This window comes from Furipterus horrens, unplaced genomic scaffold (assembly GCF_987537825.1).
Source record: "Furipterus horrens unplaced genomic scaffold, mFurHor1.1.pri manual_scaffold_7, whole genome shotgun sequence".
Classification (NCBI taxonomy): Eukaryota; Metazoa; Chordata; class Mammalia; order Chiroptera; family Furipteridae; genus Furipterus; species Furipterus horrens.
In genome coordinates, this window is record NW_028327177.1 from 52,584,229 (window position 1) to 52,605,838 (window position 21,610).

Consider the following 21,610-nt stretch of genomic DNA (forward strand, 5'->3'; position numbering starts at 1 on the left):
GGGCTTATGGGTTTATAGATCTGTAGGAGATAGGAGTGAAGCAGAAAGGATATGTTCCAACTCTGATGCATTTGACAGAAGTAAACAACAATAACTTAAATCTTTAGTGTTTCTTTGAGCTATCAAGTGTTCCTTTATAGCATTTTTGGTGGCCCTTTTCATATGAACCAATTCTAATTGTTGATTTACAGAAAAATAGAAACTGTGTGTGTGTACGTCAACACCAGCTTTAGAGCTTGGACTTCGGCAGCTCTTTGAATTTGCCTTTATTTGAGTTTTCAAATAGATTTATTTCAACATTGAAAAATGTAAAGCATATGTAGAGTAAGATCTCTCTTATTCTTGTCCCCTAACTAATTCTCATGTGCTCTGTTTATAAGTTTATTTTTCCCTTCCAAAGAATTTTTATGAAGATACAAAGGGTCACACACAAATCTATACGTATAAACCTATGCACTGTTCACTGTCCTCAGTACTTAGAATGGTGTGTGGAATATGGTAGATAGCTTGAAATCTTTGTTAGTTTGAAAGTCAGTTTTTATACTTACTGTTTTCTGACATTCACTTGGAAATACATGTTTTGTTCTGTGAAGAAATTAATCTATGTTTTTCTCTTTCTGTTTTGTGTGTATGTTTGTCTTTTTTTATAGCCCCCTGTGCTGTAAGGAATCTGCAGGATTTAGCTCGTATTTACATTCGACGCACACTTAGAAATTTTATCAATGATGAGATGCAAGCCAAGGGGATTCCTCAGAGGGCTCCACCCAAAAGGAAAAGAAAGAGAGTTAAACAGAGAATTAACACTTATGTATTTGTGGGTAATCAGCTTATTCCTCAGCCTCTAGACAGTGAAGAGGATGAAAAAATGGAGGAAGATAACAAAGAAGAGGAAGAGAAAGATCACAATGAAGCCATGAAGCCAGAGGAGCCACCTCAGAATTTACTGAGAGAGAAAATCATGAAGCTTCCCCTTCCTGAATCTTTAAAAGCTTACTTGACATATTTTAGAGATAAATAACTTAGATCACAAAGAAAGAATGCCTACTGATAATTCCTTTAGTCTTGAAAGTGTAGCATTTGTTAGAAGTTAAAAGAGAGAGAAATCTTTCTTTCATCAGAATGAATTATAGTGGGGGAAAAAAGTATAACTTGTTTCTGTCTTAGTAATAAAAATGATGTATTCAGTGATTAAAAAGAATCCCTTTTATAAAATATATTTTTCTTTAATTCTCGGAAAAATTGCTGTTTTAACTCAGAGTGACTTCAAGAATGGAATGCAACAATAGTCAAGGCTTTGCGTACTATAAATCTTCTGATTCCTTACAGATTTGTAGTAGTGAGAGTTAGACTTAATTTTATATAAGTTTAAATAATTGTTAAGCATATATAATCATATTTGAACTGCAGTTGTTTGCCTTTCCTCTGAAAATTTTCTTATCTAATAAAGAAATCAAATGCTTTGTAGACCCACTTACCTTACTTTTTTTTGCATTCACCGTTGCTGAGTTACTATAGATGTATTCCGGGCAGATTATGAGTGCAATAACAATACAGATATTGAATAATTTCGCTTTAAAAAAGGTTCCATGAAATTCAACACACTGCAACTTTTGCTTTTGAATCTATTGCCAAAATACAGGGGGAAAATAACTGCTTCTCTCATAGAGATTTTAAAAGCACACATCAAGTGAATATTAAAGTAAAAATTATATGCTTAATACAATTCTTAATTTGTATGAACCCTTTACATTTTCAGTATTTAAAAATAATGAACTTATATTACTCTGGAGTTTTAGAAGATAGTATATTTAGGATTATTGTTTCTATAGTCCACTGTATATAAAGTATTTGGTTTTTAAAAATCCATTGTTCTGTATGACTGTTGATAGCACAGTGGGTGAATGAATAGGCATGAGTTATGGCCACTTCTGGACCATGCTCAGTAGTAGGACCAGAGCTGGTTTGGTCAGCTGGTGCACTTTAGCAAATGGAACTTCTAGTTCATCCGAGTATTTATCTTTGACTGAGCTAGGCTACAGCTGCTTTGAAATTTATTTTGGTAGTATAAGAAATATTCACAGGAAGTGTATGTAGATGCCTTTTGCTTTGAAACTGTAGTTAAGAATCATAGTGTAATATTGGGACCTACATTGTGCTCATTTAATTTCTTCCCATTGTGTGTTGTTTCTTTTGGTAAAATTACATGATTTTCATTTTTTGCTTAATGTCACATACTTAAACTATCTATCATTTGAATGTTAGTTGTAGCTTCTCAGTGATAACACAGGTAGTAAATGCTGTTTTTAGTGTTTTTTCAACATACTGGGGCCTGAAAGCAGTCATTCCTTATTAAGAAAGTGTGTAATGTAACATATTTAGTAATTAGTGTTACAAGGATTATGTATTTTTTAAAAGGAAAAATTTGATAGTATCACTTATTCCCACCAGCATCACTGTTAATAGTTGATTAAATGTGCTTAAGGAAACCCAATCAGTGTATAGTGAAAGGTTTATTATTTCTGCAAATATTCAACTATTAGTAATACATAGATGGTTTCAAAAAACTCAGTTCTGGTAATTCCACACGTCTACAAATGAGTGTTTAAAATCTCCCATGCATAAATTATCCCAAGTAAATTAGGATATTTTAGTGACATAGAAGATAATTTCATGGAAGGTGTTTGTTTTATATCAGTGATTGAGGCTAGGGTATCTCCACAATTTTCCTCTGATGATTATTAAGCTGTTATTGTTAAGAAATGCCCCATCTCATTTCGGTCAAGAAAAATAGTTTCATGCATTTGTCATCTATTAGAAATGTTCATCTTATTTTGAACTGAATATTAGTTTTTGAAGTTTAATCTTGAGTTACTGATGCCCATGTATTTTAATCTAGCATCCTTAAAAACACACACACACTCTTCTTTTGGATGCTAATGTTCAGATATGTAAATGTACATATTCTTAAATAATGATTTTACTATCAGGAGAAAGTTTTTGTTAAGGCTAAACTTGAAGGTTGACTTATTCATAGCATCTTTTATTCTGTTGACCTTGGCAAATTATACAGTAGATTTTCACGATTGCATATTTTTGTCATTTAAATGTAACTTGTTTTTAAATGCATTCATTTTACAGTTGTGACTTTATTATTGACTAAATAAACAAATGAAAATTCAAGTGAAAGCCCTTTTATGTATTAATAGGAATATAGTCAAACCTTGATTCTCAAGCACCTTGGTTCTTCAACAATTCAATTCTCAACAAAGTTCACAGAAAAAATGTCTCTGTTGTTGAACAAAACTTTGAGTCTCAATTTTCTACCCAGCAATGCTTTCTTGCTGATACCTGTATAATCGGTCACATGACTCAGATGACAAACAAAGGAGATCGTTGTTGAACAAATCGCTTCTTGAACAGTTTTCTGGAATGAATTAAGTTCAAGAATCGAGATTGCACTGTATATTAGATGATTAAGCATACGTTGGGTTTGTGTTTATTTTTTAATGCTTTCATGTTTCCTTGAGTATGTAGGTAATCATGCTTTATAAGTGGAGAAGTAGCAAATAAAGATGAAGTAAAATTAATTGAAAATGATAAGGAATATATTCATGTGATTTTATAGCCAAATAAAACTATAGAAATACTCTAATCCAGTCAATTATTTTGCAAGAGAAAGTAGGCCCGGGGAAGTAGCATGATTTTCCTAAATCAGACAGCTAATTGGAGATGGCTCGAAATAGCATCCAGCATCTGATAAATCCCAAGAAATTTGTCAGTGGCACCATAACTACCAAGAAAATAATTTAAATCTATACTGCTTATTGGTTGATATATTTGGTTCTAGTAAAATAATGAAGGGTAATGTTGCTAAAATGGCATATATAGTTGTTAAAAGAATGTGAATGTGGATTTCTAGCTGTCTGAGGGGAGAGATGTGAAGCAAAATGTTAAATTATGTAAAGACTTGGAAAATTATTTTAAATAAAAATTGCATATAATTAAACATTTTTTCAGTGGTCTGGCCTTTTTTATTTTTAGTTTTTAATTTAGAAAAATTAAATACACCTGTGACTATATGCTGGATTACAATTACAGTTGTCTGTATTTGAACATCTAATTTTCTTCTGGCTATTGCCACCTCTGAAGAGTGTAGGGTTTTGAAAAATTATTTTTGCAAAGTATTCAGTAGATATGAAGGGTACTTATATGTAAAGTACAAGGATAATTCAGTGTACATGTGAATATAGCAAGGCGTTTAACATCATTGATAAGTTCTTGGAAATTGACTTGAACCTATGCAATGTATAACAGAACTATATTTCTCAGGCTAATTGATAAAAACAAGACTTAAGTTTCTGTCTTCTATTTTTGTTCACAAAAACATCACCAAACTTCTAAATAAAGACCCCCAAACACTTCTAACATTAAATATTGAAATAAGTGTGAGATATACATGCATTTAAGAAAGATGAATTAAAACAGTTCAGGGCTGTGCAGGCAACTCAGAGAGCAAGGGTGAGGACACCCTTACATTGTGCTTACACATGCGCGTCTGTGCGCACAGACACACGGACAGTTGAGACACACGATTTAACCTCCTGCATATCTTTGGGGTGTGGGGAAAAAAATTACCCAGAAGAACCTAATGGACATGGGGAGAGCTCTACCCAGACAGTGGCCTTGCCAGGAATGTTGTCAACAAGTGGCTCATGTAGAATGTTTGGATCACGAGGTTTGAGGTCAGATCTTGGAGGCCAGTTTGACTCCACCCAGTGTTTCTCACGAGCTCTGCTGTCCCACATATACAGGAAACAGGGATACTTGGTGTATCCACGTTGCTGACCCAGAAAGAAGACCATTTGAAGGTCAACACAGATGATCCAATTGTGCTTGTGATATTGCAACAGGTCAGTGACTCTCTTGATGTCTTCATATTCTTCATGAAAACAAACCGAATGGCCAGTTGAGACTACACCAAATAAATTGCCATTGTGAAGGAGGACACTTCAGGCTCCGGTTTGAGCTATCGATGCGCAGTCGCCATTCAGTTGCATTCTAGATTGGAATTTCCAGTTCCTCCATTAAACCATGTAAGTTATGGCAATACACAAAGCCACCGTCACTTCGAAAGTACTGCAGAAATGCACTTTCTCTTGATTGACAGTAGGATGCCTTCGCTCCTTTTTCAAGCAAGTTTTTCTCATGCAGTCTTTTTTATTATTTTTCCCAGCTTTTCTTTATTGATTATATTGTTACAATAGTTCCAATTTTCTCCCCTTTACTCCCCTCCACCCAGCATCTCCCTCCCCCAGCAATCCCCCCCCCCACCGCAAGTCCATACCCATGGTTCGTAAAAAATAACTATCCCTCCCTCTCAGATATTAAGACCCTTTGTAATCTTGTAAAGGACAATGGGCGAAGGTCTCAAGCTCCTCTAGCTGCTTCAAGCTGGACATGGTCGTCGTTCTACCTACCCTTGGGTCCAGAAATCCCTAATAATAGTGGGGGTCTGGAGGGGGAGGGTGGCCTTCCCACATGGGGAAGGATCGTGCAGACTCCAGGTCAGTTGGCTGTCCCCGGACAACGGCGTGCTTGCTTTAACAGGCTGGCATCCTTTTTGTATTCTGGGGGCAACAGATTTGGCGAAAAGGGTTAAAAGACATCATTCAATCCATAACTACTAGATGACAAAAGGCAGGGATTAATTTTTCAATGTTCCACATTAAGGAAAAAAAAAAAAAAAGGGCTTCTTTGGAGGAAGGTGTGCTAGGCACATCTCGCCTGTCCAAAACCCTTTTGCCCATTATATTTAGTTTGGGCTGAGGGAAATAGTTTATGTTTCCCCCCTCTCAGACCTCTGGACCCTTTCTGTCCAAGCCATTAGGATAGAAAAGAGAAATCAGTTTTAAAGTGAAGCCCACAGACCACCCCATTCTTCACCAACCCAGCCATTTAGTTCAGCCAAACCGTTGAGTCTCAGGGAGGCAGCGCTGCAGAGAGGATTAAGTGAGGCTTATGCGTACAGACAATCACTCAGGTAATGTGATCATAGGCTTATGCCCTTTGAAAACAGAAAACACATGTTAATTTATGTAACATAACCAACAAACAAGTCTCTAAATCTGTAAGACTGTCTTATTGGGAAGACATCCAGTTGCAAGGCACTTGACATTCTACTTGCCTGCAACTTGAATCTCTTTGGTGATATCACAGATATGGTTTAATTTTCAAGTGAAACCATTTTTTAAATGAGAAGAAACTTTTAAGACGGTTAGCTGCCCTACTTTACAGTCTGCCACTGATCATTGTGATTTTACTTGAATAATGATTTTTCTCCCTAATATTACTCTCCTTGTCTTTAAAGGGACTACATTAAGTCCATTTTTAATTTATCCTGTTCATTTGCATAAACATAACAAGAGCAGCAAATGATCACTTATGATCTTTAGTTCTGTTTTGCTGGAACTTACCCAAGGAACATTTAGGGTGACCCTCAGTCTGCTCTTCAGGGCACAGAAGCTGGGCCACATACCTGGCATTCATCCTTGCCTGTACACACCTGTCCTTTCCAAGTCTTTCTGGTTTTCCATTGTGCCTTAAGGTCCCTTCTAGCTATCTTTCAAGAAAACAACCTTCGTTCCTTCCCTGGAGAGATTGCTGTGGACCGCACAACCAACCATGGCAGCAGGCCTTTTATTTCGCGGGCTTTTATTACCTTTGAAAGTCATTCCCAGTTCCTCAGGGCTTTTTGGTAACAACCTGAGCCCAAGCATGTCTCCTTTAGGCTTGACATTCCAGTCAAAGGCTTGTTCAGAAAAAGGAACCTCTATTAACAACTGGTCTTATTAGTTCTATGCAAAGAAACTTAAGTCATTACTTACTTATTTAGAATGCCAAACTCTGGAGAGATCAAATAGAGAGAAAAATATACAATGTGAAGGAAAATCTTTGTCCTAATATTCACTGAACTGGCATTTCCATTCTTCATATTTTCATTTTCCCCCACTAAAAAAAAATTTTTTGTTTTTCCATTACAGTTGTCTCACTTTTTTTTTCCCCTCTTGCTTCCCTGTACCCTGCCCCTCCCTTACCCCACATTCAGTCCCCACTCAGTTGCCCATGTCTGTGGGTCATTTATACATGTTCATTAATTTTACACTTCCCCTTCTTACCCCCTTTTCTCCCTCCCACCTCCCCCTTTGTTACTGTTAGTCTACTCCTTGTTTACATACCTCTGGTTCAATTTTGCTCATTTGTTTGTGTTGTTCATTAGTTTCCTGTAATAGGTGACAGCATAACGTATTTTTCTTTCATTGCCTGGCTTATTTCGCTAAGCATAATTCTCTCTAGTTCCATCCATGTTGTTGCAAATGGTAGAAGTTCCTTCTTTCTTTCTGCTACATAGAACTCCATTGTGTAAATGTACCACAGTTTTTTGATCCACTCATCTACAGATGGGCACTTAGGTTGTTTCCAGCACTTGGCTATTGTAAATAGTGCTGCTATGAACATTGGAGTGCATAGGTTCTTTTGAATTGGTGTTTCAGGATTTTTCAGATATAATCCTAGCAATGGAATTGCTGGTTCAAAAGGCAGTTCCATTTTTAGTTTTTTGAGGAAATTCCATACTGTTTTCCATAGTGGCTGCACCAGTCTGCATTCCCACCAGCAATGCACCAGGGTTCCCATTTCTCCGCATCCTCTCCAGCACAAGTTGTTTGTTGATTTGTTGATTATGGCCATTCTGACTGGTGTGAGGTGGTATCTCATTGTGGTTTTTATTTGCATCTCTCTGATGGCTAGTGATGTTGAGCATACTTTCATATGTCTATGGGCCCTCTGTATGTCTTCTTTGGAGAAGTGTTTGTTCAGGTCCTTTGCCCATTTTTTAATTGGGTTGTCTGTCTTCTTGGTGTTGAGTCGTATGAGTTCTTTATATATTTTGGAGATTAATCCCTTGTCTGAGATGTCATTGGCGAATATATTTTCCCATATGGTTGGTTTCCTTTTCATCTTGCTGATGTTTTCTTTAGCTGAGCAGAAACTTTTTAGTTTGATGTAGTCCCATTGTTTATTCTTTCCTTTATTTCCCTTGCCTTAGGAGATATATCAGTGAAAATGTTGCTATGTGGGATATCTGAAATTTTCCTGCCTATTTTTTCCTCTAGGACTTTTATGGTATGAGGGCTTACATTTAAGTCTTTGATCCATTTTGAGTTTATTCTGGTGTATGGTGTAAGTTGGTGGTCTAGTTTCATTTTTTTGCATGTCCGTGTCCAGTTCTCCCAACACCATTTGTTGAAGAGGCTCTTTTCACTCCATTTGATGTTCTTTCCCCCTTTGTCAAATATTAGTTGACCATATGAACCTGGGTTTATTTCTGGGCTCTCTATTCTGTTCCATTGATCTATATGTCTGTTTTTATGCCAGTACCAGACTGTTTTGATTACCGTGGCCTTGTAGTATACTTTGATATCAGGTATTGTGATTCCTCCTACTGTGTTCTTCCTCAAAATTGCTGTGGCTATTCGGGCTCTTTTTTGGTTCCATATAAATTTTTGAAGTATTTGTTCTAGGTCTGTGAAATATGTTGCTGGTGTTTTAATATGGATTGCATTGAATCTATAAATTGCTTTGGGTAGTATGGACATTTTAATGATGTTGATTCTTCCCATCCATGAGCATGGTATATGCTTCCATTTATTTGTATCTTCTTTAATTTCTTTCTTCAGTGTTATGTAGTTTTCTGAGTACAGGTCTTTTATCTCCTTGGTTAAGTTTATTCCTAGGTATTTTATTTTTCTTTTTGCTATGGTAAATTGAATTTTTCTTTCAGTTTCTATCTCTGAGTTTTTATTGTTGGTGTATAAAAATGCCTTTGATTTCTTAATATTGACTTTGTATCCTGCTATTTTGCCGAATTCACTTATTAGGTCGAGCAGTTTTTTTGTGGAGTCTATAGGGTTTTCTATGTACACTATCATGTCATCAGCAAATAATGACAGTTTTACTTCCTCTTTTCCAATTTGGATTCCTTTTATTTCTCTTTCGTGTCTGATTGCTGTGGCTAGATCTTCCAAGACTATGTTGAATAGGAGTGGAGAGAGCGGACATCCTTGTCTTGTTCCTGATCTCAGGGGGAATGCTCTCAGTTTTTGCCCATTGAGTATAATGTTGGCTTCAGGTTTCTCATATATGGCCTTTATTATGTTGAGGTATGCTCCCTCTATTCCCATTTTGCTGAGAGTTTTTATCATAAATGGGTGTTGTACTTTATCAAATGCTTTTTCTGCATCTATTGATACTATCATGTGGTTTTTGTCTTTCATTTTGTTTATGTGGTGCATTATGTTTATTGATTTGCGAATATTAAACCATCCTTGCATCCCTGGGATGAATCCTACTTGATCGTGGTGTATGATCTTTCTAATGTGTTGCTGGATCCGGTTTGCCAATATTTTGTTGAGGATTTTAGCATCTATGTTCATCAGCGATATTGGCCTGTAGTTTTCTTTCTTTGTTGTGTCTTGACCTGGTTTTGGAATTAGTGTTATACTGGCTTCATAGAATGAGTTTGGCAGTCTTCCCTCTTCTTGTATCTTTTGGAATAGTCTGAGAAGGATAGGAGTTAGTTCTTTCCTAAATGTTTTGTAGAATTCACTTGTGAAGCCATCCGGTCCAGGGCTTTTGTGTGCTGGGAGTTTTTTGATTACTGCTTCAATGTCACTAGCTGTTATTTGTCTATTCAGACTTTCTGCTTCTTCGTGATTCAGTTTGGGAAGACTATAGGTTTCCAGGCATTTGTCCATTTCCTCTAGGTTGTCAAATTTCTTGCCATACAGTTGTTCGTAATAATTTCTTATAATCCTTTATATTTCTGTGGTATCAGTTGTGATTTCTCCTCTTTCGTTTCTGATTTTATTTATTTGGGTCCGCTCTCTTTTTTTCTTGATTAGCCTGGTTAAAGGCTTGTCAATTTTGTTTATTTTTTCAAAGAACCAGCTCCTACTTTTGTTGATCTTTTGAATTGTTAGTTTAGACTCTATGTCATTTAATTGTGCTCTGATCTTGATGATATCCTTCCTTCTACTTGATCTGGGCTTTGCTTGTTGTTCTTCCTCTAGTTCTTGTAGCTGTAGGGTTAAATTTTTTATTAGATATTCTTCTAGCTTTTTTAGGTAGGCCTGTATTGCTATGAACTTTCCTCTTAGGACTGCTTTTGCTGTATCCCATAGGTTTTGGGTTGTTGTGTGTTCATTATCATTAGTTTCCAGAAACTTTTTTATTTCTTCCTTGATTTCATTGTTAACCCATTCATTATTTAATAGCATGTTATTCATTCTCCATGAGTTTGAATGTTTTTAAGTTTTTTCCTTGAGGTTGATTTCCAATTTTAAGCCATTGTGATCTGAGAAGATGCTTGATATAATTTCAATTTTCTTGAATTTGTTAAGGCTTGTTTTGTGTCCTACCATGTGGTCTATCTTTGAAAATGTTCCATGTGCACTTGAGAAGTATGTATATTTTGCTTCTTTTGGGTGAAAAGTTCTATATATATCAACTAAGTCCATTTGATCTAGAGTGTTGTTCAGTGCCTCAATATATTTGGTGTTTCTTTGCTTCGAAGATCTGTCCATTGTTGACAATGGGGTGTTAAAGTCCCCTACTATGAGTGTGTTGTTGTCCATATCTTTCTTGGAGTCTTTCAAAAGTTTCCTTATATATTTGGGTGCTCCTAAGTTGGGTGCATATATATTTATAAGGGTTATATCTTCTTGATGGATTTTTCCCTTAAGTATTATGAAATGCCCTTCTTTGTCTCTTTTTATGGACTTTGCTGTGAAATCTGTTTTGTCTGATATAAGTATTGCTACCCCGGCTTTTTTTTCATGCCCATTTGCTTGAAATACTTTTTTCCATCCCTTTACTTTCAGTCTGTGTAGATCTTTTGTTCTAAGGTGGGTCTCTTGTAAACAGCATATATGTGGGTCATTCTTTCTAATCCATTCAGCTACCCTATGTCTTTTAATTGGAGCGTTTAATCCATTTACATTTAAGGTTATTACCGATAAGTACTTATTCATTGTCATTTTTCCCCTTTGTACTCGAGTTCTTCTCTGTCTCTCTCTATTTCTTTATCTTTTAGAGCAGACCCTTTAGCATCTCTTGCATTGCTGGTTTGGTGGAGATGTATTCTTTTAGCCTTCTTTTGTCTTGGAAGCTCCTTATTTCACCCTCCATTTTGAATGAGAGCTTTGCTGGGTATAGTATTCTAGGTTGTAGGCCTTTGTTTTTCATTGCTTGGAATATTTTTTGCCATTCCCTTCTGGCTTGTAGTGTTTCTGCTGAGAAATCTGATGATAGCCTTATTGGAGTACCCTTGTATGTTATTAGTTGTTTTTCTCTTGCTGCTTTTAGGATCCTCTCTTTGTCTTTGAATGTTACCATTTTAATTATGATGTGTCTTGAGGTGGGCCTGTTGGGGTTCATCTTCATTGGGACCCTCTGTGCTTCCTGGACTTGCGTGACTCTTTCTCTCGTCATGTTAAGGAAGTTTTCTGTCATTAGTTTTTCAAAGAGGTTTTCTATCCCTTGCTCTTCTTCTTCTCCTTCTGGAATTCCTATGATACGGATATTGTTACGTTTCATGTTGTCCTGCAGCTGTCTTAGAACCTCTTCAGTCTTGTTCAGTCTTTTTTCATTTTGTTGCATTGTTTGGGAGTTTTTGTGTAGGTTTTCCTCCAGCTCGCTGATCCGATTTTCTGCTTCCTCTAGCCTGCTTTTAATTCCTTCTACTGTGTTCTTCAATTCAGAGATCATATTCTTCATATCCTCCTGGCTCTTATTGATAGCTTCTATGTCCTTTTTCATGCTCACGTAATTTCCTGTGAGTTCCTTGTAGTTTTTCTGGAGTTCTTTGTAGTTTCCGCTGAGCTCATTCAGCTTCTCCATAATCCATGTTTTGAATTCCATATCTGATAGTTCGCTTCCCTCTATTTCATTTAGCACTCTTTCTGGGGACTCTACCTTTCCTTTTGATGGGAGGTTGTTTCTCTGTCTCCCCATTTTTATGACTCCTATTGTTTGTTGGTGCTTCTTAGAATGATCTGCACTTCCTGGATCTGCCTCTGGTGGCGTCAGATCATGTACCAGTCTGGCCCTAGGCAGTCTGTTGGAGACTTCCAGGGATCTACTGCTGTTGTCTGTCTTCTTTGATTGTTAATCTATTCAATCTGTGATTAGCTGTCAGGCTTAAGGACTGTGGGTGTGGCAGCTTAATTCCTGTAGGCAGGCCTTTTGCTTCCCCTCAGGCTGACGCCACTTGGCCGAGAATGGTCTACCCGCAGTACTGGGGATGAGTCAGCACTGGGACCCAATTGGCTGCTCCTCCAGTTCTCCCCTCAAAGCCACCATGCCAAACTCTCCCCAAGTGTCTCCAGTCCTCTCTGCCTTCCCTCTGCTTGAGCCCAGGGTAAGTGGTGGCCAAAATATTTTCGTATGTGATCCACTTAAGAGCTCTTTTTCTCCTGCTGTTTCTCTCCGGCTAGCAAGAAACCCTGTGGCTTTTCGCTTTTCACAGCTGATACTATTTTACTTTCCACTCTGTTGCTGTAGGCTGGGAAGCCCAGCTGGGGGTTTAGACCCTGCCCTTCTCGGGGGAATCCCCAGCTGCTGAGCTGTCTCTCAGTTCCTTCAGCTGCCACCCATGTGAGCCCAGCCAGCCCTTCCGTGTCTCCGCACTCCCTACCGGTCAAGTTGTGATGTAGCGGCCTTTTCTGTCTCTCCTTGGTTATAAGACTTCTTTCCAGCTAGTGTTCCGTTGGTTATTCCAGATGATTTCTTCAAAATTAAGTTGTAAATCCAGACTGGTCCTGGGAGGAGGTTAGTGTAGCTTCCACTTACTCCTCCGCCATCTTGGATCCCTCCTTCTCATGCAGTCTTGATGCTAGGAGCTCTGAAGCCTTTTTGGATAGTCCCAAATCTCATGCCAAATCATTCAACTCATGCTGATCAAATCCCTTATGAACTGAGTCATTTTCAATTTCAAAATCTTCATCGTTTCTGTCACTTAGTTCTTCACCATACTCCTGTCTTTCGAAAGAGGGTAGTTCAATAAAAACTGGCACTGAGATTTCAGCTGAATGAGGCACCGGGTGTATAGCTGATGGTAGACTAGGATACTATTTTATATTTATTTTTCTTGTTATATCCTGACGTTTCCACTATATAAAAGTAACAGTCACTTGAATGATCCCTGGGGTCTCGCCAAACCATAGGTATACCAAATAGCAATTGATCACGTGTTCCCTTTGTCCACATCCATAAACTCTCAACACACTGCTTGCACACATTGTGAGGGGCCCAAGACTTACCTTGATCACCAAGTTTTACTTTAAAATATGCAAAATAGGCTTGCCTGACAAATGCGCTGATGTTTGTCCTTTGGGAATGGTGAAACTGCCACAGATATAACAAAACAAATCAGGGTTTTTTAGGCACTTACGACAAGAAATAGCAGAGGCAGACATGATCTGAAGGAAAGGAAATAAGTATGTATGTAAATAAAAAAATTCTGCTAACTCCTTGTATACAGACAAGAACTCAGACTACACTTCAGAATACAATTCACTATATAGAGCAGCACACAACCTCTCACCACACTGTTTCATGTGTAACTGAACAGCCTAGACAAGTATGAACTTGTTGCTGGTCTCCAAGGTCATCTTTCACCCCTCCCCACTCGATGGACATTTGCTCTCAGCCAACAGGAGAGCACTAGTGCTTCCCTTGATCCAGGCTTGATCCAGCCTAGAGTGGTCACATTAAAATAAGCTGTAGAGAAAAACTTGACATGATAGAAGAAAACTAACTGCAGTTTTGAAATCAGCATGCCTATTTAAGTCTAAAATAGCTGAAAAATCGAACTCAACAGGAATTATGTTAAAAACTGTTCCCCTGTGTTATCTGTGTGTTCCTTCCCAGTTTTAATCCCCCTCTTCTCATGGGTAACCCTTTGGGTTTATCATGACCTTGCTTTTGCTATAGTAGTTTTATCACATATGCACATATCTGTAAACTATATTATTGGGTTGGCCAAAAGCTCATATTGTTTTTCCTGTAAAATAAAAGACACATCTTTCATTTTCACCAATAACTTCATTGATTTGGATATTATGAGTATGTTGGCTATCTCCCTAGTGTTACAACATTGGTTATCCTCAATTTCTCAGTCTGATTGCTGTCAACTTCAGCTGGTCTACCAGAGCATGAAGTGTCATCATCATCCAGTAAGAAATCTCCAGCACCAAACTTCTCAAACCACTTTTGACATGTTCAACCAGTCACGGCACCCTTTCCATACACCGCACAAATCTTTCTTTGCATTTCACTGCATTTTTACCTTTCTTGAATTAATGAAGCGTAATATGCTGAAAATGTTGCTTATTTTCTTCCACCTTCAATATTAAGATGGCTACACAAAAATTCACCACTTAGTAAAATTTTTAAAAAATGCACACTGATATGACAGTGGTAACAATGCAATCTAAACACTGTTTTGAATGAAGTTAGAAACAACTAAGTGCTACTATAGCCATCTTATGGAAAAAATGGGAAAAAAACCTTTTGGCCAACCCAATATTTGGTTTCATGCATGCTTAACTTTATATAAGTGGAATCATGCTGTATGTATCCTTTTGCAGTACAATTTTTCATTCACATTACCCTTCTGAGATTAGACCATGTTGTATATATAGTTAGGTTACTTTCACAACTCACATTTTAATTATTCTACTGTTGGTGAATATGTGTTGTGCCCTCAAATAGCTTAGTTGTGAACATTCTTTATCGTGTTTTGTGGCTGTAAGTGTGCAAGAGTCTTGGTGTGGATATAAAGGAGAATTACTGGGCCATGGAACATGTTTATATTCACTTTTAGTAGGTGGTCCAAATTTGTTTTCCAAAATAATGTAACCATATGTATTCTTTCTAGCAATGTTTAAATGTTTCAAGTGTTCCAACTTTTCCATCTCCTCAACTACAGTTGATAGTGATTTTTACCTGTTTGGCAGGGGCTTTGTTACTTATTAGAAAGTTTTTTTGTTTTTTTTTTTTAATCTTGTGAATTGGTTCTTGACTTTTGGTTTTCTTTCTGTAAAGTTTCATTTCAAGTAGTTTGTAATTTTTTAAATTTATGATTTCTTTTTAAAAAAAAAACCTTGTAGGCGTTTCTTCTATAATCTGGATATTAATTTATTATCAGTTACATGTATTGTAAATATCCTTTCTCATTTTATGGTTTTATCATTCTGTTTGTGGTGTCTTGATGAACTGGTGTTTTCAATTTTAATTGTGTCCAATTCATCTTCCCACACCCTCAGTTCCAAAATCATGAAAAAAAATCAGTTTATATTTTCTTACAAAAGTCCTATGATTTTTGTCTTTCATGTTTAAGTCTGTAGAATACCTGCTGTTGATCTTTGTGTAAGGTGAGAACTAATAGTTCGTTTTTTTTTTTAATTTACCTTTTTATTCAATTGTTTTAGCACTATTTTTTGAAAAGTTTTGTTTTCCTCTGATTATTAACTTAGTCATAAATTACATTTTCATATATTTGCACTATATATATCTAGGCTTTCTTTTTTATTAGTCAATTTGTGAATTCCTGTGCTAACACTATACCATGTTATTTACTGTAAGTTTACAATAAATCTTAGTTTAGAAAAGTTCCTTCAATTTATGTTTCAGGAGTTTCTTGGCTATTCTTGGACTTGGCTATTCTTGGGCCATTAGACTTTGATAGAAATTTTAGAATCAGCTTCTAAGAATACACACACACACACACACACAATCATTTTGGGATTTCCTTTGGAATAACATTGAATTTATAGATCAATTTGTGCAAACTAACATGTTTATGATATGGAGTCCTCCAGTAAATGAATATGGTATTTCTTTTATTTAGGTCTTATTAAATATCTGAATAAGGTTATACAATTTTGTCTAACATTTTATTAGATTTATTTGTAGATATTTTATATTTTTCAATGTTTTGTACTTATTAAAATGTTTCTGTTTATTTATTTTTATACATTACTTAAATCTAACACTGTCTTATGAGTCTTGTAAGTTTCCTACATAGACAATCAAATTACTTTTAAGTAAAGACAGTTTATTTTTTTCCTTTGGATTTATTATTATTTATTTTTTTACTAGATGTGTTCATTGGGACCTCTAGTATAGTGCTGAATGGAAATGATGAGCAGGTAGAGCAGCCATATTTCTTGTTTTATTGCCCCTATATAGCCACTTTTAATAAAATGGTTAGTGTCTTCTAAAAGTATATATATATCAGTTCAGTAGGATATATAAATGTTAGTTGAATCAAGTTTTAATTGTATTGTTTAAATCTAATATGGTCTAAACATCTTGTGTGTGTGTGTGTGTGTGTGTGTGTGTGTGTGTGTGCTTACATCATCTATCAATGTTTAGCAAAATCTTGCTTTGAAAATGGAAATTCAATTTCTTGTATTTCTTTCAATTTTTACTTCAGTCATTTTGATGTAGTGATACCATACTTTAGGTTCGCTATGTCTGGTGATTTGAACCTTTAACATGTAGAGACCCTCTTCATATTCTTTGCTTATTGAAGTTTTCTTTTGTTTAGTAGCCATCTACTGTATCTATTTTTATTTCCAAACTTTTCTGTTTCCTTATGTTTCAGATGTGTTTCTTATTAATGACATATAACTGTGTCTTAAAACATTTCTGACAGTGTTTGAACTTGACTTAAAACATTCCATTTATATGCATTCATTTTAAATATTACTATAGAATCATATTTTGTTATACATATTTTTCTGTTCTGGTTTTCTCCATTTTTTAAGGGTTATTTTTCTCCTGTTTCTTTGTTCATTACTCTTTTTTTTTCCTGCTATTTTATTGGTTATTCTCAACATTTTAATACACTCACCCAATGTACCAAAGTCTAAAGTTGTTCACACTGCTATCTTCCTCCTAAGTGATACAAGGCACTCTGGAACAGTTTACCCCTGAAGTCATCACTTCAAAATCATATGTGTGTGAAGCATGTGTTCTAGTTCTAATTTTTAAGCCTCTACAAGACATCATTAATACTACTCATCAAATCATTGCTTAATTAGCTTCACTCCCACATTTACACTTTTTTTTCCTGCTCATTATTCCTTTTCAATCATATATTATCTCAATACTCTTGCCTATAGTACATCATTTTGAATTTTTTAAAATGAAAGACGGCCCTGGCTGCTGTGGCTCAGTGGATTGAGCGTCGGCCTGCGAGCCAAGTGTCGCTAGTTCAATTCTCAGTCAGGGCACATAACTAGGTTGCATGTCAGGTCCCCAGTTGGGGGCGCGAGTAAGAGGCAACCACACAGTGATATTTCTCTCCCTCTCTTTCTCCTTTCCCCTCTCTCTAAAAATGAAAACAAACAAACAAATAAATAAAAATAAAGAAAGCCTATATAATCAATTACTATTCCTAAAAAAATAAAATGAAAGACGGTTGGTAGTTAACTTAGTTTTGTCTCTGGAAAATATGTCTACTGGTTACATACTTTTAAATTAACGGTATTTTCTCTTGAACAATGGAGTTACTTGTTTATATTTTGGCTTTCACTGTAGCTAGAAAAGTCAACCAATAGCTATTCCTTTGATGGTTATTTGTTTTTTATCTCTGCTTGAAAGATTTTGCCTTGACATTTTTAATATTCTTTTCTTGGCATTGTTAATTATCTGTAGTTTTATATAATGTGCCTAGGTATAATTTTTTTTTCATTTATCTTACCTGGTATTTTATTTGTCTTGTAGCTGGTCTCTTTCAGCCATTCTGGAAATTCTTGGCCTTTTTTTTTTTTTCCTTACAAATATTGCCTCAATTTTTTTGTCTCTCAGCATTGCATTCTAGATAGTTTGTTCAAATACAATGAGATCTGTCCAGAATTTATCCATTCCTGTAATATGAAAAATAGGGACAGCATCTACCGCCCCCATTGACTAGTATAGTGAAGTTGTCATTGTTCATGCATGTACATTCCAGTCTACTCTCCTTGGCTGCCAGGTTACATCAATGTCGCGCAGGTACATTCTCATTATATTACCAATGTCTGGACTTTTTTCAGCAGACTTCCGGCAGATATCTTTCGATCACTAATTCTCCCTTTATTTGCTTTAAATTTTATGTTAAACCCTTACATTGAGTGTTAATGACTGTTAAATTTTTATTTCTAATCATGCTTTTACAAATCTGGTGGTTTTTTATAATTTTCTGCTCCTTATTAATACATTCAATTTTCTAAACACATAGGACTCATGATATTTCTGATGGCTAGCTTTTGTAACTCTGTTTCACTTGTATTTTGTAGGTTTGGACAGGGCTTTGTATTGCAGAACATGATCTGTGAGTATTAGAGGCCTGGGTTGTTTTTGCCAGAAGCACTGCTAGATCATGACCTCTTTAAATCCTTGGTTTAAGGTTTTCACACCATTCAGGTAGAGTAGCCTGAAAGTCCATGTGATAACTAATTTGGGGCTATTCCATCTCCAGGGAGATTTTACCCCCTTTCAGCAAATTTTGACATAGGCAAATTTTCTTGCATTTTTCTGGGTGATTGTGGGGAATGATAGGGTGGGTTATTTCTAACTCATTCTTAAGGAGCTTGATATAAATGCAGATTTTCCAGTTAAGACTGCATTTAAGAAAGAGCTTATTTTTCTCTTTACTGGACCCCTGCTACCCTGAAATCTGAAGTGAATTCCACCTGTTTAAGCAAATATTTTCAAGCTGAACCAGATTTTAGTGTTTACTTAAACTTGCTGACTTCTCACTTTCACTTCATATTTGGACTTTGTGTATTTCGTACTAACTTCCTCACTCAGCATGTTGACACATTAAATGTTTATAATATCATATCTAGCAGATGTAGTAGTTTTCTGCTGCAGAGTTGTCCTAAGGCATCATGGGAAAGAAGCGACTGTCTCCACAGCAATTGCATTATGAGTGCAGGTCTCTGTGCCTTGCACTTTTTACTATATATATATACCCACTTAGGTGAGCTGACCTTTTTTTTTTTTTACTCATTGATTGTCAGTTTATGTTCCTAAAGTAGAAAGTTTTTAGTTTTTCTTTCTGGAAAAATGCCTTATGAATACAAACTTTATTATATAATTTCAAACTGAAAACATAATACCAATTTTGACGTCTGGTCGAAGTCCTTACAAATTGCAAATATTGGCAAGAACATACATAGCAATTACAGGAGAGTGGGTGATTGAAAGGAGGAAATTGGCTTTATTGGTTTATTGCTGTACTTAGACAATGAAAGACACATGAACAATGTCAAGAATACTTAAAGTTTAATTTATTTTAAATCATTCTTGTTCTTGGAGATTAATTTTTTTTCTCCTGATTTTCATATTTTAATCAAAACCCCCCCATATTGAAGTTTCACCATTTCTCCAAAAGAGGGCAGTATTCACCTATAGAATGAAGGACTGGAAAATTACTGGAGAGAGGTCAATGAATTTATTTTTCTGGTAAGGTTGATACAATTTGACAAACTAGCTCGCCACTCACTAGATTAGCCTCTCAGCCTGCTCATCTGGGATTGTTACCTTAACTGGGCCATCCAACTTCTAATTTGTTTTTCTATTACTTCAGCATTTTTTTAAAGTGCTGGTTTAGGATAAGATTTGTTTGAAAATTTCAGTTTCTAAAGATAAAACCATAAATATTTTTGAAATATCTGCTTAAAGGGTGACCAAAAATTACGCATTTAACTGCAAAGCATATTTGCTGTTTCACCTGTGTGTCCCCAAAAGCGGACCTCTCACCTCAGTGAAATGTAGCCAATCAAAGCTACTCTTGAAAAACTCGAGACTTCGCCAACAGTGCTGCCGCAGAGTCCAGAGGTGGCTCTGCCTGGTTATTTTGTGAAGTTAACACATGTTTGTCAGTTTATTTGCTCTATAAGCAGGTGTATGAGTTGGTGGTTTGAACATAGTTTTAAACATTAAACGAAGAAATTAGACGTAGCTGTTTTGACTCCTACATGAGTGAAATTGTTTGGGTTTCAGGAGTAGAATATATAGGAAGGAATGAAACCATTTTTTGAGAGCATCCTTAGGAGTAGGGAAGGAGTATGTAGGCCTAATTCAACTAATTAGAACTCTGCCAGCCATTTAGGGTTTGATGTTACCAGATAAAAAGAGGAGAAGCTGTTCTCATGGATTCAATAAGTAATTAATCAACTTAAGCTTCAAAAGAACAGCTAGGGGCTAAGGGGCCGGGAATTCCATAAAATGAAGCAACTTTGGTTAAGTTTCTATTTGCATTATGCTGCCTAAGAGATACTAGTGTTTCAGAAACAGGTTTTGCACTAAGCTTCTCTTGAATCCCGGGAGTCCACCGCCCCCTAGAGCCGTCTGTTGCCCTCGGCCCTGCAATGTGATCCTGGACTGGGGAGGGCCTGCATTTTCCCCGCGAGAACGATTAGCTCAGGCTCCCAAACTCCGCCCAAACCGGCAGCAATCACCGCCGCCACAGCTGCGGTTGCTCTTTCCTCCTGCTGCTCTGCTCCAGCGGCGATGGAACGCCTCTGTTGGACCACTTGCTTTCCCCTGTCCGTGTGGTGCCTGCCAGCGCTGCCCTGCCTGCCCTAGTCGGTACTTTTGCGCGAAGAGAACCGTCCACTACACGCCCCTGATGCTGGATCACATTCCTCAGGTGCCGCAGCAGACGACAGTCCTGTAAGTTGTTAACGCAGCCCCTAGTTCAGCAGTACGCCCTTGCCCTCTGCTGAGACTGAGCTCCATTCTTTTAACGTAGGATTCCAGAGCTCTCCCTGCTTGCATGGTTGGAAGAGATTTTTCACTTTTCAAGCAACTTCATGGTTCTGTCCGGTTGAAATAAATATATTTCCTCTAGGTGCAGTTCTCTTTTCTAACATCTAACAGAACTCACCATTGAAATTTTTCGTTTTTGTTCTTCCTTCAATAATTTTCTTGAGTAGGTTCTCAGTTTACTTCCTTTCATTCTCTCCTCCCAAATCTTTCAAATTCTTAATAGGATCAGCATGTATCTGTCCCATTTGGAGAGAACTAACTTAAGTTCAGAGTCCGATTCCAATCTTATCATGTGCTGGCAAATTGCATTTTTTCTGTACATCGTTGGGCTTTGTCCTGCGTGTGCCACCCAGGTGGGTGATGTCCTTAGCCTCCAGCCCATGAAACACTATCGGTTTTCGAAAGCAGACCCTACAGTGGTCCAGTAAAACACGGGGTGTATAGAAGCCTTACTGAGCGACGACTAACAACTAATTAGCACCTAGGAGGCCTTATGGGATGGTAGAATAAACCAGAATGTAGGAATCAAATGGGCCGGAGTTCAAATGATATTTCTTTGTCTTTTCTATGGGGTAATAAATCTGTACACCCTCGCAGCGAGGGTGCAGCGAGGGTGTCTTCATTCACACCAGATCCGATGGCAAGCTCTACAACCTGGCCCGTCTACGAGCCAAGACCAAAGTCAAAGAGGTGCTCATCCATGAGATGCTCTTCGCCGACGACGCAG

General features: G+C 36.9%; 1 protein-coding gene across 2 annotated transcripts in view; it reads left to right on the forward strand.

Moving 5' to 3' along the window:
• PCMTD1 (protein-L-isoaspartate (D-aspartate) O-methyltransferase domain containing 1) overlaps window positions 1–4,012 on the forward strand; it is a 72,404-nt gene extending 68,392 nt beyond the window's left edge. For both annotated transcript variants that reach the window (XM_090283709.1, XM_090283708.1), the window contains one exon: window positions 651–4,012. In XM_090283709.1, coding sequence (XP_090139835.1) covers window positions 651–1,018 — 368 coding nt within the window. In that variant the 3' untranslated portion in view covers window positions 1,019–4,012. The remainder of the gene's footprint in view (window positions 1–650) is intronic.
• The last annotated feature ends 17,598 nt before the right edge of the window (window positions 4,013–21,610 follow it).